This window comes from Sardina pilchardus, chromosome 2 (assembly GCF_963854185.1).
Source record: "Sardina pilchardus chromosome 2, fSarPil1.1, whole genome shotgun sequence".
In the NCBI taxonomy this organism is placed as follows: Eukaryota; Metazoa; Chordata; class Actinopteri; order Clupeiformes; family Clupeidae; genus Sardina; species Sardina pilchardus.
Window position 1 is genome coordinate 40823327 of NC_084995.1, and position 24404 is coordinate 40847730.

The following is a 24404-nucleotide window of genomic DNA, read 5'->3' on the forward strand; positions in this document are numbered from 1 at the left end:
CATCTGCAACCAATATAAGATAAAAAGGAAATTTTTTTTTTTTTTTAAATAGAAAAAAGGGGAACTACTGTAGCCTACTGTAGCCTACGTGTCAATAAAGTATGTGCATGATTTTTTGTCCAACCTCAACACCAGACAAAACCATTTCAGCGAAGCATCTTAGGCTAACATTTTGACATTTATTTGATCTGGTGGATACAGAGCTTTATTTTGTGATCTCACCATCAGATGTAGGCCGGGAGCCAGGTCCACCCCTCAGGATGTTTTTTGCTACCTTTTTTTCACTATTATTTCCTATTATCTTATACCTTGAGCCATCACAAGATGGTAATGACCACCCCCAACTCGGCCCCGTTTGGTCTCAGGAGCCAAAAAACACCCTTTTTGGGAAAAGCTTTTGGCGGAATGACATAATTGTGAATATTAAGGTACTGGAGCTACATAAATGGTCATATAACCCTATAATTTAGCATGGTATATCCTGACACATAGGGGAAACTACCAAAAAAAGATTTTGGGGATTGCTGCCTTTTTGCTGTCAAATATCACCCTCAACATACCCCAAAAGACAAAAAAAATATCTGTCCGCCTGACAATTGTCATCAAAAGTGATCATTTTCAAGCATTTTATTATACATATCACTGCCTCAAATGTATATGAAACACTTCCCAAGTTTATAAGCTTCAATTTAAGTCCAAGATGACCTTTCTATCTAGAGGAGTTCAGCTGGTATGATCAAAGTTCTCCACTATACATCAAATCGCAGAAAACAGAACTTTCAAGCATTACCATTCCAAATGGGATTAAGCATATTTTTTTGCATATAAACAATAAACAACCTTTCTAACTAGAGGATTACAGCTGGTATAACCAAAGTTCTCCATTATAGCATAAGTCAAGAAGTCTAATTGCTCCGTTTTGAAACGGACTGGCAGAAAACACTACAGGCACCCAGGGCCGGCCATAATAAATCTGACCTGGACTAAATGTCGTCCTGAGCTAGGTATTACAGTAGGTGCACTAAAGTGTAGTTTATAGCTACATATCAACACAACTTGTATGCTTAAATAGTGTAACAACCATTTTAAAACTGTTTTGTTAAACTATTCAACCTTTATACTTGCCTATAGTCATCACGCATGCACCTTCCTCTCCCTCTCTCATGCACTCACATGCACAATGGCAAAGCATTCACTTTGTGACAACAACAACACAGCCCATTGTGTAATCTATGAAAATAATTGCGGGCCACAGCTCACTCAGCTTTTGGATTAACATGATACACATGATTTACACTTGTGATGCAAGTTGATAGACAATTGTGTAACAAAAGAAGAGAGAAATGTTTGCATAATTAAATGCAAAAAAGAAAATGTGTGCTGCATATCACCTTTACTATCTACCTCCCTTTTTTGACAACTGACATATCAGTTGTTCATATCAGTTACTGGACTCTTTTTGTGGTAATAATTGATATCGGTATCGACCCTGAAAAAAACATATCGGTTGAGCCCTAGTGAAGAGGCCATGGAGTCTCTTACAGTGGCTCTTTGGAGCAGCGTGCAATCAAAGGCACCACACACTGATGCATGTGGTCAGGACACTCTCTATAGTTCCCCTATAAAAGAAAAAGAGAATGGTGTTGGGAGATGGACCTTCTTCAGCCGTCGGAGAAAGTACAGACGCTGCTGGGCTTTTTTTGGCCAGGTAGTTGTTGGTGGACCAGGATAGATTGTCTTCAGTGTGGACACCAAGGAACTTGGTGGCCTTCACCTGTTCCTGTTTCCAGTAGTCAACGAGCACCTCTTTGGTCTTTTGGACGTTGAGAAAGAGATTGTTGCCCAGCCGTATATCATCATGGTTGCTGTTACGTTGTTACCCACTACTGTGGTATCGTCTGCAAACTTGATGATGTGGTTTGAGAGAGAGCTGGAAGTTGTGTGTCAGGAGAGTAAAGAGTAGAGGACTGAGCACGCACCAGGGTTCAGTGTGATGGTTCTGGAGCTGGTGCTGACAATCTGAACTGAACTGTCTGGGGCCTCTCCATCAGGACATCCAGGATGCAGTTGCAAATGGAGGTGTTGAGACCCAGCAAGCCAAGCTGCCCAATCAGCTTCATCGGGATGATTGTGTTAACCCTCCTGTTGTGTTCGCATGTGACTGATTGACAATTATTTTCTTTAAAAAATATTGATAACTTATTCTGACTCCCATGAGGCTCCATGACTTGCAGGGCATCTGAACACATAAAACAAATTTTGATCATTTGCATTACAATTTGCGTGTTTAATTTAACTTTAGAACACCCATGTGTATTCCCGGTCAAAAATGACCGACCATTAGAAATGAATGAGTGAGAAAATGGTCAGTGTATAAAATTGAATCCAGGCGCATACCTATTGATCAGATGGACTGTTTGTGTGCTTCTGTACATTAAAACACACACACAAACACACCATCACTCCCCCTATTTGCTTCTCTGCCAGCCCCCACTGGAACCTTTCCCCAATATAATGTTCTGCTTTCTGACTTGCATGAGCTCAGGTCAAGTTCAAAACAGGTAATATTCAACAGAATATAAGTTGATACAAAGAGCTATCACAACATTAGATGATAATATATGTATCACTATGGATTTATAACAAGTTATAATGCAGCAGCCATTTATGACGGATGCATAAAACTAGCAAACATGAAACGAACACAACAGGAGGGTTAAGCGCAGAGCCAAAGTCAATGAACAGCATCCTCACATGGGTGTTGCATTCAGTGCCGCTGCTGGCCATTTTGGTGCCTATGTGAGTTGCTTTGTGTTTCAAATTAAAAGTGAAGCCTGGTAGCCACCTAGCTATTTGAATGGATGTGCGAAACTCATCAATTCCATTCTACAAAGGAAAAGTAGTAGACTAGTTTTTATATTCTTGTCCATGTCCCAAATCACATTGATTGCAGCCTATGTTAAAGAGCCCTTTCACCGATCTGAGTTTAAAAATGATCAGTAGGCCTATCAGTAGGACCTACAGTATAGGACCCAGATAACCTCACAAACAACAATCTCTCTTTGTTGACTTGATTTCCTTATTTAAAAGGAGATACACAATGATAATTCAGCTGGAGTCTGCCACTCTCGTTGCCTCTCTCCTGCATTTAAGTGAAGTAAGTAAAGTTAGATCTGCTATATGTGGTGGAGATTGAGAGAACCCCAAAAGTACAGTATCATCCTTGAATGTACCATGGTGTTGGTGTATTTTGACATTGTAAATGTTATCGAGGAGGAGAGAAGCACAGTTTGCAGTAAAGCTAGGCTACTATTCATTGGCTATATTTGGGTGGCCCCTCTGTCCTTTGGTGCCTAAAGCACAGTGCATGATGCGCGTGGTGGGAGTGACGGCACTGGTTGCATTGTTCCAGGTGTTTAGGGGCAAAGTGGAGGGCAGATGAAATTGCATCACCCATGGACCTGTTCTTGCAATAGGCACACTGGTAGGGAGGGTGGTGGGGAGCCGGCGTCTGATTAGGACTAGCTTAGGACTCTCCGCTCCAAGCACTTCATGATGACTGAAGTGAGTGCCAACGGTCTGTAGTTGTTGAGCTCCATCACTGTTGGCTTCTTATGTAGCTTAGGACTGCCCGCTACAAGCACTTGGATCTAAAAAGTTATTTTGGTTTCATTTCTACTCAGAAACTCTAAGAGACTGCTTTATAGAATCCCTGAATTTTGCTTACTTGCCCTGACTGTGCTTGTTTGTGACTTTCAGCTAAACGACCCTTTAACTTTTAAGACCACCACAGGATTCTGCAAGGAGTACAGTATAAGGATTCTACAAGGAAAGAAAATTTACTGAAACGTTCATTAATAAGCCTTTATGCATGGGGAAACTTACTCATTCATACTTATATACTAATTTTTACACTTTTACTGTACATATTATTACAAGGGATAATCTCCCCAGAGCAACTAATAGGTTAAGTGCCCTGCTCAAGGGCACAATGGTGGCAGGCCTGATTTTAACCCACAACTTGTCTTGCTGCTTAGCCTGACGTTGTCATACTCAAAATTCTAGTCAGAATTTGAGTCTGATACTGCTCCACTGGGCTGTTAGCCTGACGAGCCAGACCCACATCAAGATGTAGGGTCTGGACACTCACCGTAGACAGGGCTCAATCGGAGGGGTGGGATAAACAGTTGTCTTTCAAATTCCCTCCCCGTAATAGGATAACGTTAAATGAATCATCTTCTTGTTTTCAAGTAGCAGGATGCGTAACCTTCCCTCTCCACGCAATAGGATAACGCTAAACGAATCATCTTCTTGTTTTCAAATAACAGGATGCGTTACCATCGCAACTTCTGGTTGCTTGTCAGTCACCATTATGTTAAGCCCACCCACCGACTCTATACACGCTGTGATTGGCCCGCTGGTGCTTCGGGTTCTCAGCTCCCTGGCTCTATGGATCGTGCCTAGACTGCCCCGCCAGCCAAATTACATTTGCTGCTGCTAGGGGCATCTAGATTTCTAGGCTATTGGGCTGTAATTATGGGGTGTGTTTCAACTGAACCAGGAAAAAAATGCCTCTTCACTCAATTGGATAGACCTACAACCAATCAGAGCAGCATCTTTGTTGTAAGCTAAGTCAACCAAAGCGCTCTTTGGTGAAGTGGTTGAGTATGTTACTGTTAATCATTTCTCCATCGTCATATAAAGCCCACCCTGACAATTTGATTGGTCTGCACAGCTCTGGTTCAAGCATAGTTGCGCCACAATGGAGCAATGCCAGACCGAACTTCCAAACCTTAAATGTTGTGGCCGGGGCTAAGTTCGGCTGGCACCCAGGCTACTTGCTGCTGCATGTTAGCCCATAGCCAGACAACCACCACATCAGGTTCTAAAGCTCGTAAGAGGATTCTCAACTGTCTTAATCAAGCGTCACTGAACAACCATCATCATTAACTGATCACACGGCTGACTAGCGTATTGAATACTCTCTCTTTCTGACTTCCATGGTAGCTACTATACAGTGTTGTCATTTCTGGTGATCCAAAGAGGTCAGAGGTGAGCAAGCAGCCATCAGTGAAAATGGACGTGGCTGTAAACTGGTCATCAGAGATACAGCCGGACTGCATGCCCAGAGCATAACTACACTGGACACACACACACACACACACACACACACACACACACACACACACACACACATGCTCTGACCAGTGCTCATATGTACTAGAGTAGAACTCACATTTGTTGACTCTTTTAAAAATATGTTTAATATATGCTTAATCCCATTTGGAATGGTAATGCTTGAAAGTTCTGTTTTCTCCGATTTTATGCATAGTGGAGAACTTTGGTCATACCAGCTGTAATCCTCTAGATAGAAAGGTCAACTTGGATTTAAATTGAAGCTTATAAACTTGGGAAGTTTTTTGTGTACATTTGAGGCAGTGATATGTATAATAAAATGCTTGAAAATGATCACTTTTGATGACAATTTGTCAGGCGGACAGACATATTTTTGTCTTTTGGGGTATGTTGAGGGTGATATTTGACACCAAAAAGGCAGCAATCCCCAAAATCTTTTTTTGGTAGTTACCCCTATGTGTCAGGATGCACCATGCTAAATTATAGGGTTATATGACCATTTATGTAGCTCCAGTACCTTAATATTCACAATTATGTCATTCCGCCAAAAGCTTTTCCCAAAAAGGGTGTTTTTTGGCTCCTGAAACCAAACGGGGCCGAGTTGGGGGTGGTCATTACCATCTTGTGATGGCTCAAGGTATAAGATAATAGGAAATAATAGTAAAAAAAAGGTAGCAAAAAACATCCTGAGGGGTGGACCTGGCTCCCGGCCTAATGTCGCTGAGTTACGTTTCTTAAAAACTTTGCACGAGCTCGCATTAGTGAAAGGATGCGATGCCCACCTTTTTCAGTAGGCTAAATCCAGAAGTTTGCTGTGAAACATAATCGACTTTAACAGCAGCCTTAATGAAACCAAGCCTCTTGAACGAAACGGAAAAAGTTGAGATCAGATTATTTCGATAATTGGTAAATTAGTTATAGCACAGACTAATAGCCAGCGCGGTTTATGATCGGTATAGGCTCAATGTCGAAGCCGGTGCGACAATCATGATTTTGTTTAGGCTACTCCTTGTCATGACTAAACGGACGGACAGTAGGAGAATCAGGTAGGCAAAACAAGTGAGGTTTAGTGTTAATTTGACCCATTTCTGTGATTTACCTTTTAGACTAGCCTAGTCTAGATCAAATGTTTCTGAGTGATTTTGTAATGACTCAGTCGGTTTATGCTGTCATTAGGCCTACAGTCTTCTTGTTTATTATTAGGCTACTGTCAATTATTATTGTTTTTTTGTTTAAACATAATCAACAGAAGATAAACCGAATTAACAAATATCTTTACAATAGTTCAATTGCTAGCTCTGTGTGGGGTATGTGTCCCCTTTTATCTCTTACTCATCATCACATGGCTGTGAGTTGAACTGCTGTCATAGGCCTATAAAGTTCTTATTCCACAAGAACAAGAAGCACCTTTCCCCAGTTGTGGTCAGGATTGCACAGACCATGATTCTTTTCTGGGAGCTGGCTCATACAATGGGAGTGGGAGTGTCCACAATGTACGGAATTTGTTTGATGAAAGATTTGAACCTGCTCCAGCCATTTATTTCTTGCCTTCCTTTGTGCAGAGCTCGATCGACACAGTGAGTGAAGCCTCCATTGCAGGATTCAGTGATTTAACCAAGTGATATGGCGAGCTCCTTTGTACCTGTCGCAGTACCGGTGAAGTGGACTCTGTCTAGACCTGGGAGTAGCAGATCTGTCGGAAGTCTATCCAGCAGTCCGGGGTCTCCCAGAGGTCACGATCCGTGGTCAAGCGGAGGTCCCATCAGCGGTCCTCCCAGTAGTCCCTGCCCGCCGCTGGGGTCGCGGAGGGGATTTGAGCGGTCCAGTGGTGTCTTTTCCAATGTGGAGAGTAGCTCTTTACAGGATGACTGGGAGGACAGACCACCCACCCCTACCTTGTTGGGTTATGAGGTCATGGAAGAGAGGTCAAAGTTCACGGTAGGAGACCAGAGGAACTGCATTATGGTATTTGCATTCAGTAGTAAGCTTACTGTACATAAGCAATCAAGGCATCCTTGTGAATATTTTCCCAGAGTGCTGATATAAGTTTTAACCATCTGCTGATGGGGGAGGAAGTAACTTCCTGGAAAAGAACAGTGATCACTAAACGCATGAGATGTACAGTCAGTAGCCTACTGTATGGTGTTTGTAACTGATACAGACATACAGGAAATGATGATGCATAGTTCTTCATATGAGTATCAGTCACTTGTTAGCCAAACCATGTTATGCACTGTAAAAACTGGAATTGAAGAACTCCACCAGTACATTTTCTTATCTACAGCTATTTAAAGCTTTGTGATATCTTGTCATGTTAATGATGGTCTGTCTGTTAATACAGTATCTGTGTTTATTTCCTTTCTCAGGTCTATAAGATATTGGTGAGGAAGACTCCAGATGAAAGTTGGGTTGTTTTTAGACGATACACCGACTTCTCCAGGCTCAATGACAAGGTTGGGAGAAGATGAATGGTCATACATTGTGAAGACAGAACTTGTCCTATTTTGTCTTTGCCATTTGTTCCCTCTGCTTCTTGTTTTGTTCTATTTTTCTTCTCTTCCTGTTTCTGTCTTCAGTTGTTCAAAACTGTACTTTGTGATATTCCATACATTATTTTGGCACAGCTGAAAGAAATGCTTCCAAGATTCAAGCTCTCCCTGCCACCCAAGCGCTGGTTCAGAGATAACTATGATATGACCTTCTTGGAGGAGCGTCAACTGGGCTTACAGACCTTTCTACAGAACCTGGTTGCTTTCAAAGACATCGCTAACAGGTACCTGAATGTGTCTATACTCTGTAGGTTGTGATTTCACAGATTCTCAGATTAAAGTATGGTTGACACAGAGAGGGTTGAAGCGAGGCTAGTTAGTGGGTTAGTAATCACATATCTTTGATTGATATTTAGGATCAGGGATTGCCCTACAGCCTCCTTGAATTTACTGTATTCATATCTTGGATAATGACCGAAATGTAGGCTACACAAATGGTATTGTTTTATGATATTGATGATGATTAAAATGATTTCCCCATGAACATCAACAAATACTGTAAGCATTCCAAGATGTTTGCACGAATACAGTATACTCTGTATGGGTGACAGGCCTAGTCCTAGCAGCATTGCAATTGCAGCTCTGTGTCCCCTACATGTTCAGCTATGTGTGCACCATTGATGCTCCTTCTCACTAGTAACGACAGGAGTCACCTGAGTGCCGCTTGCTTGTGTGAAATATAAGTGTCACCCAAAGTCTTATTTTAAATGATGCTGACACAAGACATGGCACTCAAATGTAGTTTAGTAAAGATATTACAGAACCGCTTGTGTAACAGCTGATTACAAAACTGTTACGGGTTATAATTCTTTGCTCAGGAGTATTGCAAGCTAATGGTTTTAGCACTAATGGTTTTGTCATTTACAACAGCTGTAAATGGCAAAAACAAAATACACAAGCCTGGTAAACATAGCATTAATTTGTTTAAAACATGATTGTGTGCTAAATTGCTATTTGAATGTTTGTTGTGCTGCATTATGGATTACAATATGATAAACTTGCAGGTGAGGTACAATCATCAAGTTTATTTATAGGCTGATTAATGTAGCTCACAGATACTTGGGTAAAGGCAGAGAGAGATTGGAAAAAACCTCTTACCTGACTGACTACTGATATTGTCTCGCAGTGAGGCAGTTAGAGCATTCCTGTGCCTGGATGATCCACCAGGTCCATTTGACAGTCTAGAGGAGAGCCGGGTAAGTTATTTGGCTTATTTCAGTATTTCAGTTGAGGTTGTTGAAGTTTTTGTTTCCATCACCTAAATGTATGAGATGTTGTCATCAGATTGTTTGCAATATGAAGCAGAAAAGTGTATGGTGGTAAGTGATGGGCTTCAATTCAGATTGAGCCAGACATTAACCGTGACATTCTCTGCATGTTGTTGTTGTAATGGAAGGTGTTCTGTGAGACACTGGAGGAGACCAACCACCGCTTACAGAGGGAGCTGGTTGACAAGCACAGACAGATTGAGTCTCTTAAAAAACTCATAGAAGAAAGAGACCTCAAAATCTGCTTACTGAAGAATGCAGTGTAAGGCCTACGGATGGTTCTTCTTGTCTTTTCTTGAAAGTCTTCACAACTCTTTCACAACCCATTATATGATTTAGCGATAGTCTTATATTCATTTTAACTTGATTGTGATTGTGACTTGTTTGGTGCACAAAAGGATATCCCTTGTGTGTGCATGTGGCTATTGTGTAAACAACCCTAGAGGATTTAGTGGATTTAAAGAGTGGCACAGTACCCTGGTCAAATGGACTTGGACCCTGACAGCTTTTGTGTTCCTTTAGTGGCACTGGAGTGGCAGTAAGCCCATTGAGACATTGCCAGTCTCTAATCTATGGTGAGAGCAGCACGGACTGCAACACGGAGGAGGAAGAGGAAGAGGACACACTGCAGACATCGCCCTCTCCTGGCCAACAAAGGCACACGCAGAGGTTTGTACCACACATGTTTGGAATGCTCTTCAGGCTGCTGTAGGCCTCTCTCTGGGACTGTATTCTGCTACATACACACATTTGTGTGTGAACCTACAGTATGAATCAGGGAGGATCTGTTGGGTTTTTGTTGACTGAGAGAATAAGGCAGGTGTAATAGCCTAACAATAGCAGATAATATGTTGGCCAGTACACTTTTATTTTTCCCTAATGTCACTTAACTGTAAGAAGAATACATTTCATTACCATACTAAACCAATTTGGCTCTCTCTCTCCCTCGCTCACTCACTTTCTCTCTCTCTCTCTCTCTCTCTCTCTCTCTCTCTCTTTCTTGCTCCCTTCTCTGTCTCTTGCCATTTTTAGTTGTGAGATCCAGACGCCCAGAAAGGCCCACAGAGCCTGCTGGTATGGCCCAGCCAGTGGCAGCCCCATTGGACATTACCAGTTCGCTAGTTCACCTTAACCTGTAGTGACTCCTGCGCTTTCACACACAACATCCTGAAGCACAAATGTTATGTTTCCCTTCAACTACTCTTATGACACTCAATTTACACTCTTCATGTAAATATCGTTTTAGTTTTAAGTCTTTACACATCAAGAGGCACTGTATTGAAATGTGTGAGTTGATGAGAAGTGCTGTGACAAGTGCACTGCACTTAAGACAACTCACTACGGGATACCTGATTGAAGAGGAAAGACCCCGGCTCGCCCCTAAGAGCATCAGAACACTCACCCTGGACTGATCATCCTGCAATGGGCCTGCCTCAGCAGAGAGCGTATTGTGTTTAGAAGGCCGACACACCTGTTGACTGATGAAATAAACTCCACTGGAGGTGGACTAATCAACATATTGCCTTGGAAACCCCAACATCCAACTGACTCAGTTCCTATCACTTTACACTTTTTATTAGCTGATTGCAAAGGACCCCCTACTGGGTGTTCATAGCATCACATCCTTTGTATTAAAATCACATGAATGATTCAGGCTACAACAAGTATAGACGGGACAATTTGTATCATCCTAGACATCCTTGACATCCTGGACTATCAGGATATGTCACCATTTGACATATAAATAAAAAGTGAAGAGCTCTTTGACATGACCCCTTTTTTAATAGAGAAATGAATACTGTACACTTTGTGTTTCTTGAAGTTGGTACATTTCTGTATACAGTAGCATAACAAATGGCTTCTAGAAATAACTTTTTAACAGGTAATATTTTATTTCAACAGTGGTTAGAGGAAACTATCATTGTTCTCTCAGATTGTGTTTGCATTGTGTAATGAATTTCTCTCGCTTGCAGTGCCATTTACTTCCAGTAGGCCTACCAAGTGTGGATGTGGGAGCTGAAATAATTTTCTAGTTTTAACACAGCGGACTCGGAGGTTTAAATGTTAGTGTCATGCTGAAACTATTTGCAACAGGCAACCCAGATTCTGCTGTATTGTGTGCCACCTGTTAAAATTGAAGTAAGCCAAGCTGATAGACTCCAATATATTGCCCGTTTAGGAGGGAAGGTTGGAATTTATGTGCATCTGGTGCAGCCGACGTCAGCTTGTCAGCCTATAGGCTACGTGTGGGAGGAGGGTGCGGAGGAGAGGGATGGAACAGGAGGAGCTAGTTTTCATGCCAGATAGTATGTTGATAAAATATAACTTCTCCTCTTTCCTCTTATCTAAGGGATAAAGGTGTCGAATTGCTGTTGTGCCATTTCAGAGGACATGCAGTCCACGACGGTAAGTTAACCTATGAAATTGAATAGACTTGAATAGAACATAAGCAGCATCGGGCTGAAGGTGGCTTTTGTATTCTGTAGTTGTAATATTGACTCAATTCTACAAATTAGTATGCAAAGTTGAAATATTTTATGGAGTGCTGCTGTTTGCCATTTTGCGTGCTAGATGTGAGATGGCTGTGACTGAGGCTAATCCCCCCCCCCCCCCCCCCCTCCTTTTTTTAAAATTGTTGTAGCCTATCATATTTCTAACTATTTTCCACTCTCCTCCTTTCCTGATAGCATACCTGAAAATATATTTATGGATGCTGTATATGTTTATATGGCCAAATTTTGTATAGGTTACACAGGACATGTGTTAGTGTAGGGCATTTCTGTGGCTGCCAAGCTTATTTAGTAAACATGACGCAGGATAGGCCTAAAAGTAATTCACAATGTGATGGTACAACATGAACTAACAAACAAACCAAAGCAGGAAAATAACATCACCACAACATCACCACAAAGAAGGCAGCTTGTGACCATAATGCTCTGTGCAGGAGGTCGGAACAGGCTTAGCTAGTTTTCATGCCAGTTTTCATGCCAGCTAGTTTTCATGCCAGAACAGGCTTAGCTAGTTTTCATGCCAGGCTTAGCTAGTTTTCATGCCTGATAAAATATAGCTTCTCCTCTTTTCTCGTATCTAGGGAGAAACACTTAGGAATGCCTTTTGTTACTCACTAAGATGCCATTTTAGAGTAAAATGAAGGACAATAAATAATCATGCCTTAGATTATGCCCATGTACTGTACCTCAATGTGTATGATTATGTTTGATACCTGTATGGAGGCTAAGCATATTTTTAGCATCTGGATAACTGCATGTGCAAGAAAAAACGAATGTAAAAGTACCTTGTAAACATAAAACACATCCTGGCCCCACCCATGTAGTATCGCCACTCATTTTCATTTCATGAAGTGAAACAAAGTCAATTTGCTTTACAAAAGCAAAAGCAAAGAACAGTTTATAAAATCATGAAAGGAGAATAACTGTATAGTTTTAAAAATAGCAGTATACATGAAATAGAATAATTAAAATACAAAATATAGGGTGCATTTAATTAAAGGTATAAGTGCATTTGATCAGTTAGCAAAATGCATCTGAGAACAGTTTGGTCTTCAGAAACTGGCAACAGTTGGAGCATTTTTCATGCCATCTGAAAGTTGATTTCAGAGCTGCACCGCACAGACAAATCTGACAGTTTCCCAACAAATATTTCTCTGAGATCTGAGAAGTCTGAAAGGTGTATATAGCTGAAACATGTCTGAGATAATTCAGACTCATCCCATTTGTTGATTTATAAACCAGTATCAGTGCTTTTAAGTCACTGATATGCATGGCACATGACACAAATGATCAGTTCACTTATGTTAGCACCTACAGTATGCAGAGTGCTTTAGTTTGGCAATGGGGTGATAAAAAGCTGATATAGCCTATTGCTTTCATGGCTGTTGAAAGTGAGATGGAAATGAAGACACCAAGATTGTTAACAACGTCCTTTGCTTTAAGCTCCTTTGTGTCAAGAAGAGTGGCAATCCTTTCCTCCTTTTAACAAATATAATTACTTCAGTTTTGTCCCTTTTTGAGACATCCAGCTGTTCATTTGGTTGATAGATTGACTAGACTCAATGGGGCCATTAGGCAACAGGGCTAAGTAAATGTGTGTGTCATCAGCATAGCTATGATAGGAAATCAAATTGTACTTCATGATTTGTCTTAGAGGGAGCATAAAGGTTGAATAACAGTGGCCCGAATATCGACCCCTCTGGGACACCACAGGTCAGTAACATTGGTGTTGAAAGAAGTTCCTTTGGTATGATTTGAGCCAATTGTTAACTATACCTGAGAATACAACCCAATACTCTACTTTAATAATATGGTGTAATCAAAAGTGTCAAAGTCAAAGTGATGTGTATTAGTTATGTCGGTTGTGTTGTTCACATGCACAGCATTCAAATTGAACTTTTCCTTGAAAATGCATTTAGGCCTACAGTATATAACCTCCTGAGACCCGGGGGGAAAAAAGTTTTAATTTTGAGATATTTTTTTAGATGATTTAAGTATTTTGGTCTAAAGAAACATGTTGCAGCAAAAAAAAATCTTAATTGCTGTTTTATCAGATGTCCTCTGCAGTGGACATTGGGACTATCCGAATGTCCTAACCCTATGGGAATTATGAATGTGTAGTAATAGTATTGCATTAAAGTCAATGGAGTGTTAGGGTATGTGAGATATTACAGACAAATAGGTGGCCAAAAAAGGCTTTGCTCCCCCTCAAGTGTTTTTAACATATTTTCAGAGATGGCTACTATAATGAAGTGTTGCCATAATGGCTGAATAAGCATTCAGACGGCCATAATAATGAGCCTGGCTCATCGGTGTTGCAGCCAGTCTGCATACATGGCACACTGTAGAGCTAGGTTATAGAGTAGGAGGGGTTACTACACTCTCCCTTTAATAAACATGTGTTGAAGAAGTGCAATGGCTTGCTGTGAAGGCATCAGAGAGTATACACCATGATAGGGACTCTCATAATTTGACCTCTGACCCCTGTGCCACAGACCCAAGAGATGAATGAAACGTTAGTGTTCAGGGCATCCTAGGATGGCAGAAGTACACTGAAGGGATGCTTGATGGATCAATTGTAAATGTGAAAGCACTTTTAGGAGTGGCAAATAATCATTTACATGTAAATGGAGTAATCAGTTACCCAAAATACACCTTTTTACAAATTGGGTAATGTACATTGAGGCAAATTCACCTATGATGTATTTATTTCTTAATAAACCTTAAAGCTAGCTTACACACTGCTTCTGGGGCTGTATTGTACCTTATATCATAGTGTCAATAACATGTATCAATAATGTGCAATGTGTGTCCTCATAAAGGCCTGACACCAGTCTGGAGAGAGAGAAGTGGGACTTTTGAAATGAGTCTCTCTGCAGACACAGAGGAAGGCAATTCCTCTAAATCAAATCATGCTGCTGCAGAGGAGTGTGTTGCTCCCTACCAGACTGAGAGAGCAGCATCTTCGATGCCCAGTTATGTGTCCATGAAGAGTGATCACTACTCCATGGTGGATCCATCGTGTTCCAGTGGAGAATCTCCTTCCAACCCAGAGTGAGTCACAGCATTTATTACTGTAGACCAATTCCATAGAGTTGATATGGTTACTCCAATGGGCTCCTCGCTGTTGCATGTTGTCATCTAAAATGTGATAAAGAGACAGGTAGATAAGTTGTCTGTTCGATTCCCAGCTCCCACCATTGTGACCTTGAGCCAAGGCACTTAACCTTGAGTTGATCCAGGTAGTCTGGCTATGCAGATAATTGGCACATGTAAGTTGCTTTGGATAAAACCAAATAAATAAAGATAGAGGTATTTAGCTAACATTGACGATCCAAAACAACTTGCAACAGTGAGTTCGGGAATCAAACCTGGGCAGACATGTCAGTTAGCAACATTTCCATTACTCCATCACACCCACACCTGAATGTAATGTTTGCAGAGAGAAGACCCAGAGAGCACCATCTCCAGTGCCCAGCTGTGTGTCCATGAAGAGTGATATCTCCATGAAGATACCCCCTGACTTGAGTGATGACAAACCATCTTTTAATCCAAGGTAAGAATTTGGGTTTAAATGCTACTAATCAAAGATGTAATTATTTAATAAAATGTGTCTGTGAAACATATAGGGATATCAAAAGAAGCATCTGCACACTATTAGAAGCCCTCAGAAACGTTGAATATGCAACGTTTCAACAGCGTATGGGAGCTAGCTACAGTGTACAGATCTTTAGATGTTTTACCTTCGGTTTGAGTTTTGATCTAGCCCCTGCAATTTTTTTTGGATGTGTGTACCCTGTACTCTTCTTTAAACATAGAGCTCCACAAATGAATTCCTTGAGAATTCCATTGAGATAAAATACAGAAATGCATTCTTTTTTTAATTGTAATGTTTTCAGAGAGAAGACCCAGAGAGCATCATCTCCGGTGCCCAGCTGTGTGTCCATGAAGAGTGACATCTCCATGACGATACCCCCTGACTTCAGTGATGAGAAGCCTTCTTTTAATCCAAGGTAAGAAATTCGGTTTATATCACATGTCATTTGTGTTCATTACAGTAATTTCCAGCTTAGCCACATTAACCGCAGGACAGTTTTTTTTATGCAAATAAACCCCCCATCTATTAACCACACCTACTACAGTGCCCAATAGCTCATTGATTCAGAATCAGATCGTGCTTTAATCATAAAGAAGAATGAAGAAAAGAAATGCATTTCTATATGTAGCCCGTGATGTGTATTAACCTCATAGCTGAAGAAATTTAGCAAAATCAATGTATAAACCTTGGTTAATAGGCAAAAATAATGCCAAATAAGTTGGCAAAGGCAATGACTACAGCTATGGATCTGTAACAATATCTAGTCTACTATGGCTATCTTATTGCACACAGCAATAAACTTAATCAGTTGCTATGAGACAACAAACAATAACTCATTATTTTTAAAAATGTAATGTTTGCAGAAAGAAGACCCAGAGACCATCATCTCCAGTGCCAAGCTGTGTGTCAATGAAGAGTGATATCTCCATGAAGATACCCCCTGACTTAAGTAATGAGAACCCCTCTTTTAATACAAGGTAAGACATTGGGTGTAAATGCTATCAAAGATGTATATTTTCAATGAAGAGTTTCTCTGACATATAGCTACACACACAGATACCAATTCAAAATCCATTGCTTATGAGACAACAAACAGGAAACTACTCTTTTCTTTAATGTAATGTTTGCAGAGAGATGACCCAAAGAGCAGCATCTGAAGTGCCCAGCTGTGTCTCCATGAAGAGTGATATCTCCATGAAGATACCCCCTGACTTGAGTTTTGAAAAGCCTCCAAGGTTAGAAACAGGGTGTAAAATCAACTATATCATTTTTGCTAATTTATTTTAAAACATAACATAATTAAAACATCATAATAATAGTGGAGACTGTATAACGTTTACCCTGTGTACTTTCTCCAATCTCTAACATTTGTGACTGTTCTCTATTTCTCTTGATGTGTCTGTGGAGTGAGGAGAGGGAAGGTCTGATCCTTGATCAGTCCAAGAGTGGTGTATGTGAGCAGGTCCCTGATCCAGTTCAGCAGCAGAATTCTTACCAGCCAGACGATGATGTCCTGCACCTTATTAAAGAGAGACACAAATGCAATATGAAGACCAAGTACGAGAGCCTATTTGAGGGACTCAAAGTACAAGAGAATAAAACTCTCCTGACAGAGTTTTACACTCAACTCTACATCATTGAAGGAGAGAGTGAAGGGGTGAATGAAGAACATGAAGTGTTACAGATAGAGAAAATATCCTGGAAACACTTAAAAGACAAGCCAATCGACTGCAATGACATTTTTGTAAATACACCTGAAGAAAGTGAAAAAATAAAAGCAGCACTTACTAAAGGAATTGCTGGAATTGGGAAAACCGTCTCTGTGCACAAGTTCATTCTGGACTGGACTGAGGGAAATGCCAATAAGGATGTAGATTTCATGTTCATGCTTCCTTTCCGTGAGCTGAATTTGATTAGAAATGACCAGTACAGCCTCTATAGTCTTCTAGTTGACTTCTATCCAGAACTTCAAGGTGTAGACTCAAAGATATATGACAAGTGTAAAGTTGTGTTCATCTTTGATGGCCTGGATGAAAGCAGAATTCCACTACATTTTTCAGACTGTGAGAAGGTATCTGAGGTTACTGTGGTATCGTCAGTGGATGTGTTGATGACAAACCTCATCAAAGGAGAGCTGCTTCCATCTGCTCTCATCTGGATAACCTCAAGACCAGCAGCAACCAATCAGATCCCCCCTCAATACATCAACCGTGTGACAGAAGTTGAGGGCTTCAATAACCCTCAGAAGGAGGAATACTTCAGGAAAAGAGTCCCTGATGAACATCAATCCAACAAAATCATTTCACACATTACAACAACAAGGAGCCTATACATCATGTGCCACATACCAGTATTTTGCTGGATCACAGCCACTGTGCTTCAAAAGATTCTGGAAGAAGATGACAGGCCAGAAATCCCCAAAACTCTGACTGAAATGTACATACATTTCCTGCTCATTCAGACAAATGTAAAGCACGATAAGTTTGATAAGGGAGGTGAGAGAGATCCAAAGAAGCTCCTACAGTCAAACAGAGAAGTGATTCTGAAACTTACTGAGCTGGCCTTCAAACAACTGATGAAGGGCAATATCATGTTCTATGACGAGGACCTGAGAGAGTGTGGCATAGATATCACTGAGGCTTCAGTGTACTGTGGGTTATGTACCGAGATCTTTAAGGAGGAGTCTGTGCTTAATCAGAAGAAGGTCTACAGCTTCATACATCTGAGCTTTCAGGAGTTTTTTGCTGCTCTCTATGCATTTCTTTGTTTTACCAGCAATAACATGCAGGCAGTTGATTTCTTCCTGGCAGATGACGAGGAGTTGAACAAGACAAGTGAAGAAGATGGATCTGAGAAAGATGCATTGTATAAACTACAAAAAGCAACGGTTGACAAAGCCTTACAGAATAAGAATGGACATCTGGATCTTTTTCTGAGGTTTTTTCTTGGAATTTCACTGGACTCCAATCAGAGTCTCCTTGAAGGTCTACTGACCCATACACAGAAGAGCTCTGGGAGCATTGAGAATACCATTAAGTACATTACAGACAGTGTCAAAGATGTGAGAAACGAAAATGTCTACCCTTGTCTATTTGCTACACGTCATGTCTCATCTGAGAGACACATCAACCTTTTCCTCTGCCTGCTGGAAATGAGAGACCAGTCTCTTCACAGAGAAATTGAGGAACTTCTAAAATCAGATGAACGCTCAGACGATATACTCTCTGCTGCACACTGTTCAGCAATGGCATACATTCTTCAGATGTCAGGGGAGGTGTTGCATGAGTTTGACCTTAAGAAATTCAATACATCAGAAGAAGGTGCTCGAAGATTGGTACCAGTTGTGATGAACTGCAGAAAAGCGTTGTAAGTATTGACTTTTATGGAAAATTTGGGGAGTAGGGGGAAGAAGCGTGATATGGTAGACCAAAATCACCTCATCTTGTTCAGTATTCTGTCTATATATTGTGCCCTCTCACAGATTTGCGAATGGTTATCTCACTGAGCAGTCCTGCAAAATTCTGGCCGCAGCTCTACAAGCTGCAAACTCACCCTTGAGAGAGCTGGACCTCGGTAGCAATGAGCTGCAGGATTCAGGAATGAAGCTGTTCTTGACTGGATTGAAGAGCCCAGAGTGTAAACTGGAGGTCTTGGGGTGTGTGCCATATATTCTGTTCAAAGTTATTCTTTTGTCACTCAGAGACTGTCAGCTGTGACTGCTATGGTAGCTATAGTACTGACAACTGAGTCAAAAGTAGCCAATTATGGACTGTAGAAAGCTTACAAGAAAGCACTGACCTTAAGCAACTGCGTAGATCGTAAACTTCATGTATGGTAGCAGTTTCATCAATACAATGGAAATCGATTCGGTGGAGAAAATATGTTTTTGATTATGATTTGATAATAAATTAACAACATCATGTTACTTTGTTATATCTAGATTGGCATGCTGTAAACTCTCTGATCAGTCTTGTGAAGCTATGGCCTCAGTTCTACAATCAGAGACCCTTCCTTTGAGAGAACTGGATCTAAGTAATAATGATCTGCAGGATTCAGGGGTGAATCTGCTTGTTGCTGGGCTGATGAATAACCCTAACTGTAAACTGGAGATAATGAGGTCAGTGTATCAGAGAATCCTCTTTGATGTGGTGAAATGTTTCCTGACATAATGTGTTGTATTCTTGCTGGTTATTCTGTTTGTGTCGCTGTTAAATGCAGGCTGGCCATGTGTAATCTCACTCATGGGTCCTGTAAGGTTTTTGCCTTAAGTCTCCAATCTGAATCCTTGCCCTTGAGAGAGCTGGACCTGAGTAACAACGACCTGCAGGATTCAGGAGTGAATCTGATCTCTGTTGGACTGAAGAGCCCACATTGTAAACTGGAACTACTGAGGTACAGTATAAAGACAAATTTATATTTGTGAGGTGAGATATATGAGACAATAAGATAGACTGATTGAGCGTTGTAGCTCACAGTTTGTCTATCAATGTTAGAACGCAATGTTGTTATTTCTTAAATGTAGGCCTATTTCCTATTGACACTTCAACTGCTATCTGGATTTCTTTTTTTTACTTCAAAACAGACATGTTTTCATGCAGATGCCAGGAAACCTAATCACTATTAGCACTTCTTCTTCTCTCATTTATTTATGCAAAACTCCCATTTTGCCTGAATGCATTAATAAGACAAGTGCAGCTCGGTCCTGTGGGAGGCAGAATGCACATTCATTCCTGTGCAGTCTGTTGGTAGGCTATAGGCGTTTGGTTGGGGTGCGCACATCCACAGAAATAATCCAGGTGCCGGACAAAAGTATAGATAATGGAATGGATTGGTCCGCACACTGGGTAGGCTCCAAAAATACACTTTATTTACTATAAAAAGGCAACGTTTCGATCCGCAGTGGGATCTTCTTCAGGCAATGAGAACAATGGTCTGAGATGTCATTTATCACATCAATGTGATAAACATGTGATAAATGACATCTCAGACCATTGTTCTCATTGCCTGAAGAAGATCCCACTGCGGATCGAAACGTTGCCTTTTTATAGTAAATAAAGTGTATTTTTGGAGCCTACCCAGTGTGCGGACCAATCCATTCCACAGTCTGTTGGTATACACAATGTTTTAAACTGCACATAGCTAAGAAATAACAGCTGAATCTGACAATGAAACGTCATCTGTCTGTCATTATCTTCCTGCATTGATGTTGTGCAGAAATGTCTGACTGAGCAGTGTTTTGATATGTACTGCAGGTGTAATATAAATTTTAACATCACATGGTAACTATCCCTTTAGATTGTCTGGCTGTTTAGTCACAGAGGATGGCTGTTCATACCTGGCTTCAGCTCTGAGTTCAAACCCCTCACACCTAATAGAGCTTGATCTGAGCTACAATCACCCAGGAGACAAAGGAGTGAAGCTACTCTCTGCTAGACTGCAGGATCCACATTGCAAACTGAAGAGACTTAAGTATGTAGTGCACAGTTGTCCAATAGAGTGAATTAAACCAGTTCAGTAGCTGTATCTGAGATGCCTGTCATAGAGATAAAAAAAATACAGTGAGATGGATATTTTAAACAGTCTCTGTGTTTAGTGTACTGTCCACTCATGCATGTCTGTCTGAATCTGAATACTGAATATTTGTATGCAGTGTGGACCATGATGAAGTGTTCAGGATTATTCCAGGAATACGAAAGTGTGAGTCTGCATATACACCATTCAGACAGACCTTAAAAACGAATAAATGTAAATATAAATGGTATATAATGGATCCTAATTCACTGTGTCATTATAATGATGGAATAATAACAACATATTAAGACAATGTTTCAGAAGGCTAATCAGTTTCTATTTTGATCCATACTACTGGTAACTGTAGAGTAAGACCAACTAGTTGCTTATTCAGGATTTATCAAGAACAATTCATAATTCATAATTAATTCATAATAAATGTGTAATGACAGACCTTATTAAGCACTAATATACACATATTTAGTTATGTATTAATGGCTAACATGTTCGCTAAAATAAAAGTTTTGTTGTGTTATATTTTTTCCTGATGTCTGCTCCTTTATGCAGATACCTGTGAACTCACACTGGACCCAAACACAGCACACATGGAACTCTCTCTGTCTGAAGGGGACAGGCAGGTGACCCATGTGAAAGAGAAGCAGTCATATCCCGATCATCCGGAAAGGTTTGAGCAGCGCCGCCAGGTGTTAAGTAGAGAGAGTCTGTCTGGACGCTGCTACTGGGAGGCTGAGTTGAGTGGTTTCAGGGCTGATATCGCAGTGACATACAAAAGTATCATTAGAAAAGGAAAAGGACACGACCGCGTATTTGGATACAATGACAAGTCCTGGAATCTAAACTGCTTCAAGAACAATTACTGTGCCTGGCATGATGATAATTACACAGATATACCTGCCCCCATATCTTTGACCAAAAGGGTAGGAGTGTACTTAGACTGGTTGGCCGGCACCTTGTCTTTCTACAGCATCTCCTCGGACACACACACACTTACTCACTTACATACATTCTACTCTACATTCACTGAACCTCTCTATGCAGGGTTTGGTGTTTCTAGCTCCTGGGTACGCCTGTGTCCTAGGACAGATGTTTCCAACTGACGATGACCTTTAATAAGAAATAGTGATATAGCCATAGTGAAACTATAGTGTATTATTATGGCCACCGCACTTGCGCAGCGTGATCTGATTTTGAATTTTGATTCTGAACGGGTTTTTTTTTTTATTATTTACTGGCAGTTCTTATTGTCTCATCTTGAAAGTCTTTGTTTCACAGTATGATTTAGCGATAGTCTTATATGAATTTTTACTTGATTGTGACTTGTTTGGTGCACAAAAGGATATCCCTTGTGTGAGCATGTGGCTATTGTGTTCACATAAAGAATCCTTAGAGGATTTAATGGATTTAAAGAGTGGCACTATACCCTAATCAAATGGACTTGGACCCTGGCAGCTTTTGTGTTCATTTAGTGGCACTGGTGTGGTAGTAAGCTTTTTGAGACATTGCCAGGCTCTAATCCAGGGGTCGGCAACCTGCGGCTCTAGAGCCGCATGCGGCTCTTTAGCGCCACCCTGGTGGCTCCCTGCAGCGTCTTCAAAAATGTATGTAAATGAATGGGGGGATTTTTGTTTGTTTGTTTTAATATGGTATCTGTATGAGGACAAACATTCTTAACGTTTTCCAATGTTGTAAAAATGTGCATAATGAATATTAAAGTTCAACATTTCTGTCAACGAAGATTTGATAGCCTGCGACACACGTTTCAGGGCGGCGCCGTGCCAGGCAGGTGGCTGTGTAAACCTACAGTATGGTTGTAAACAAACCGGCGGGTGTGTCAGCATATGGCCATGCCATGGGTCCCAAAGGGAAAAAGAGAAAGATAGCCGTTGAGATCAGAGAATTTAAGGCAGAATGGACCGAATCATTTGCTTTCATTGCCATTGCGGAAGGATTGCCTGCATGTTTGCTTTGTAATGAGAAGTTGGCGAACAACAAAGAGAAAGACATTTAGAAAGACATTTTCAGGGAAGGCATGCTACATTTGCAGCCGACTATCCAGTTGGGACTGAGAGAAAAAGTGCGATTGCAGTAGCCTACTTCTGGAGAAATTTTGTTGCAACCTGAGAGATATTAAAACGTGGAAAACAACGGTTCACGGATGGTGATTATACAAAGTTGAACTTAAAGCACCATATAGAGCGGAGTAGTCACGTGGTGTGTCATTCTCTCCGAGATGCGCTGCAGGGAAAAACATTTAATCATGAAAGCTCATTATGTAGCCTCGTTGTAGCCTACGTAGTCATTTTGATAGTAGGCTAATATAGATAATATACACTTACAGCCTGTGTTGCCTTCATATAAGGCTTACATAAGGCTTTTCATTTTTTGCGGCTCCAGACAGATTTGTTTTTTGTTTTTTTTGGTCCAAAATGGCTCTTTGAACATTTTGGGTTGCCGACCCCTGCGAATATCGTCGGTCTGCGGAAACATAAATAGGCGTTTCTATCTAAGTCGGAAACACCCCCTTTTCTTCTTTAACATCCGGTCTAACATGTATGTCAAAGTAAGGGCACAGCCCGCTTTCCATTAGCATTGAACCAAACTTAGTAAAGCAGAAAGTTTAAACGCAATCCAGCAGAAGAAGTTGAAAATGGTTGTGCAGTGCATTGTTGTAGGCCTACTTGTTAAATAGATTATCCGTTACGAAAAAAATGTATTGTACTGCAGTATCACGACAGTATTCCTATAATAATTACACATCAACGCCTACAGTTAATGCAATTATTTGGATACGAAAAAAACGATATTCATAAAGTTACCACTGCATAAGCACCATGCTACTGAATTGTCAAAAGTCAGTTCTTTATTGGCCATTTGTGCATAAACCATAGACAAATTGGAATTCTTGTGCAGGCCCTTCAAGTCAAATATTTAAAAGCAGACATGACAAATATTTAAGAGCATACATGACAAAAACATGATTCATACAAGACATCAGGCAAACATTGACGTCAAATTATACTGTGTACGCAGTCTAAGAATAGCCTACAGTCCCACAGAGGCAGAGTAGTTTAAGTGCTACAGTAGCCTACAGTGCAAATCCTGCGTCCCTGAGACTGTGTTTGTGTGTGTGTGTGTGTGTGTGTGTGTGGGTGCGCAAGTGTCACACATCCAAGATATTGCACCCTGTCCCATGTGGATACAAGTGCATACTTCTCATATTGCAGTTTAGATATTGCACAGTTGTCCCATTGATATTGCACCGGATTTCCATATTGCACAAGATATAAACATTTTCCCATAATAATATTGATATTGCACATGATCCCCACATTCCACTGTTAGAATATTACTCAGTCACATTGTTGCTGCACAGTTGTCCCACTAACAATATTGCACCTGATTCATATTGCACATTGTCCCATTAATAGTATCGCACAAGATATTGCACATTGTCCCTAGTATTGCACATAATCTCCACATTACACTGACAAAGTATTGCACATTGTCCCCTTGTTAGCCTTGTATGTAGTCCCATATACAGTACAGTATAAGATATTGCATATTGCCCTTATTCCCCTTTGTAGTATTGCACCTTTCCCATATTCCACATGTTTACAGGTTTGTCACAAGTTGTATGTGCAGTGTTTGTGTCTGAACAGAGAGTGAGCTGGGTGAAAGGAGTCTTTGATGATTCTCTCTGCTCTCTTCTGGCAGCGCTGTGCATACATGTTTTCTATAGAGGGAAGTTTTGTTCTTATGATCCTCTCTGCAGACTTAATAACATGTTGTAGAGCCCTTCTCTCAGCCTGTG

The 24404-nt window shown here is 40.8% G+C and overlaps 2 protein-coding genes across 4 annotated transcripts; both read left to right on the forward strand.

Moving 5' to 3' along the window:
• Positions 1-6759: 6759 nt before the first annotated feature.
• LOC134099667 (sorting nexin-16-like) lies at positions 6760-9219 on the forward strand. Its single transcript, XM_062552628.1, has 5 exons — positions 6760-7074; positions 7503-7589; positions 7761-7909; positions 8812-8881; positions 9082-9219. The coding sequence occupies exons 1-5, from the start codon at positions 6760-6762 to the stop codon at positions 9217-9219; spliced, it is 759 nt and encodes a 252-aa protein (XP_062408612.1).
• A 2062-nt stretch (positions 9220-11281) lies between these two features.
• LOC134074869 (NACHT, LRR and PYD domains-containing protein 12-like) lies at positions 11282-22327 on the forward strand. 3 transcript variants are annotated; one of them, XM_062530518.1, is made up of 14 exons: positions 11282-11359; positions 13118-13176; positions 14286-14517; positions 14906-15019; positions 15363-15476; positions 15925-16038; positions 16192-16296; positions 16469-18427; positions 18543-18716; positions 19002-19178; positions 19280-19453; positions 20357-20530; positions 20712-20758; positions 21140-22327. In XM_062530518.1, the coding sequence occupies exons 3-14, from the start codon at positions 14327-14329 to the stop codon at positions 21688-21690; spliced, it is 3894 nt and encodes a 1297-aa protein (XP_062386502.1). In that variant the 5' UTR covers positions 11282-11359; positions 13118-13176; positions 14286-14326; the 3' UTR covers positions 21691-22327. The 3 variants fall into 3 exon arrangements, with proteins under 3 accessions (XP_062386502.1, XP_062386503.1, XP_062386501.1); XM_062530519.1 differs by lacking the exon at positions 11282-11359 and having other exon boundaries at positions 11821-13176; XM_062530517.1 differs by lacking the exons at positions 11282-11359; positions 13118-13176 and having other exon boundaries at positions 13203-14517.
• The last annotated feature ends 2077 nt before the right edge of the window (positions 22328-24404 follow it).

Bases quoted from the DNA above. Each gene is read 5' to 3' on its own strand.
- LOC134099667 (XM_062552628.1), top strand. From the start codon at position 6,760: ATGGCGAGCTCCTTTGTACCTGTCGCAGTACCGGTGAAGTGGACTCTG. The intron at 7,075-7,502 runs GTAGGAGACCAG...TTCCTTTCTCAG, and splicing joins AAGAGAGGTCAAAGTTCACG to GTCTATAAGATATTGGTGAG. The intron at 7,590-7,760 runs GTTGGGAGAAGA...ATTTTGGCACAG, and splicing joins TCTCCAGGCTCAATGACAAG to CTGAAAGAAATGCTTCCAAG.
- LOC134074869 (XM_062530517.1), top strand. From the start codon at position 14,261: ATGTGCAATGTGTGTCCTCATAAAGGCCTGACACCAGTCTGGAGAGAG. The intron at 14,518-14,905 runs GTGAGTCACAGC...TAATGTTTGCAG, and splicing joins GAATCTCCTTCCAACCCAGA to AGAGAAGACCCAGAGAGCAC. The intron at 15,477-15,924 runs GTAAGAAATTCG...TAATGTTTGCAG, and splicing joins AAGCCTTCTTTTAATCCAAG to AAAGAAGACCCAGAGACCAT.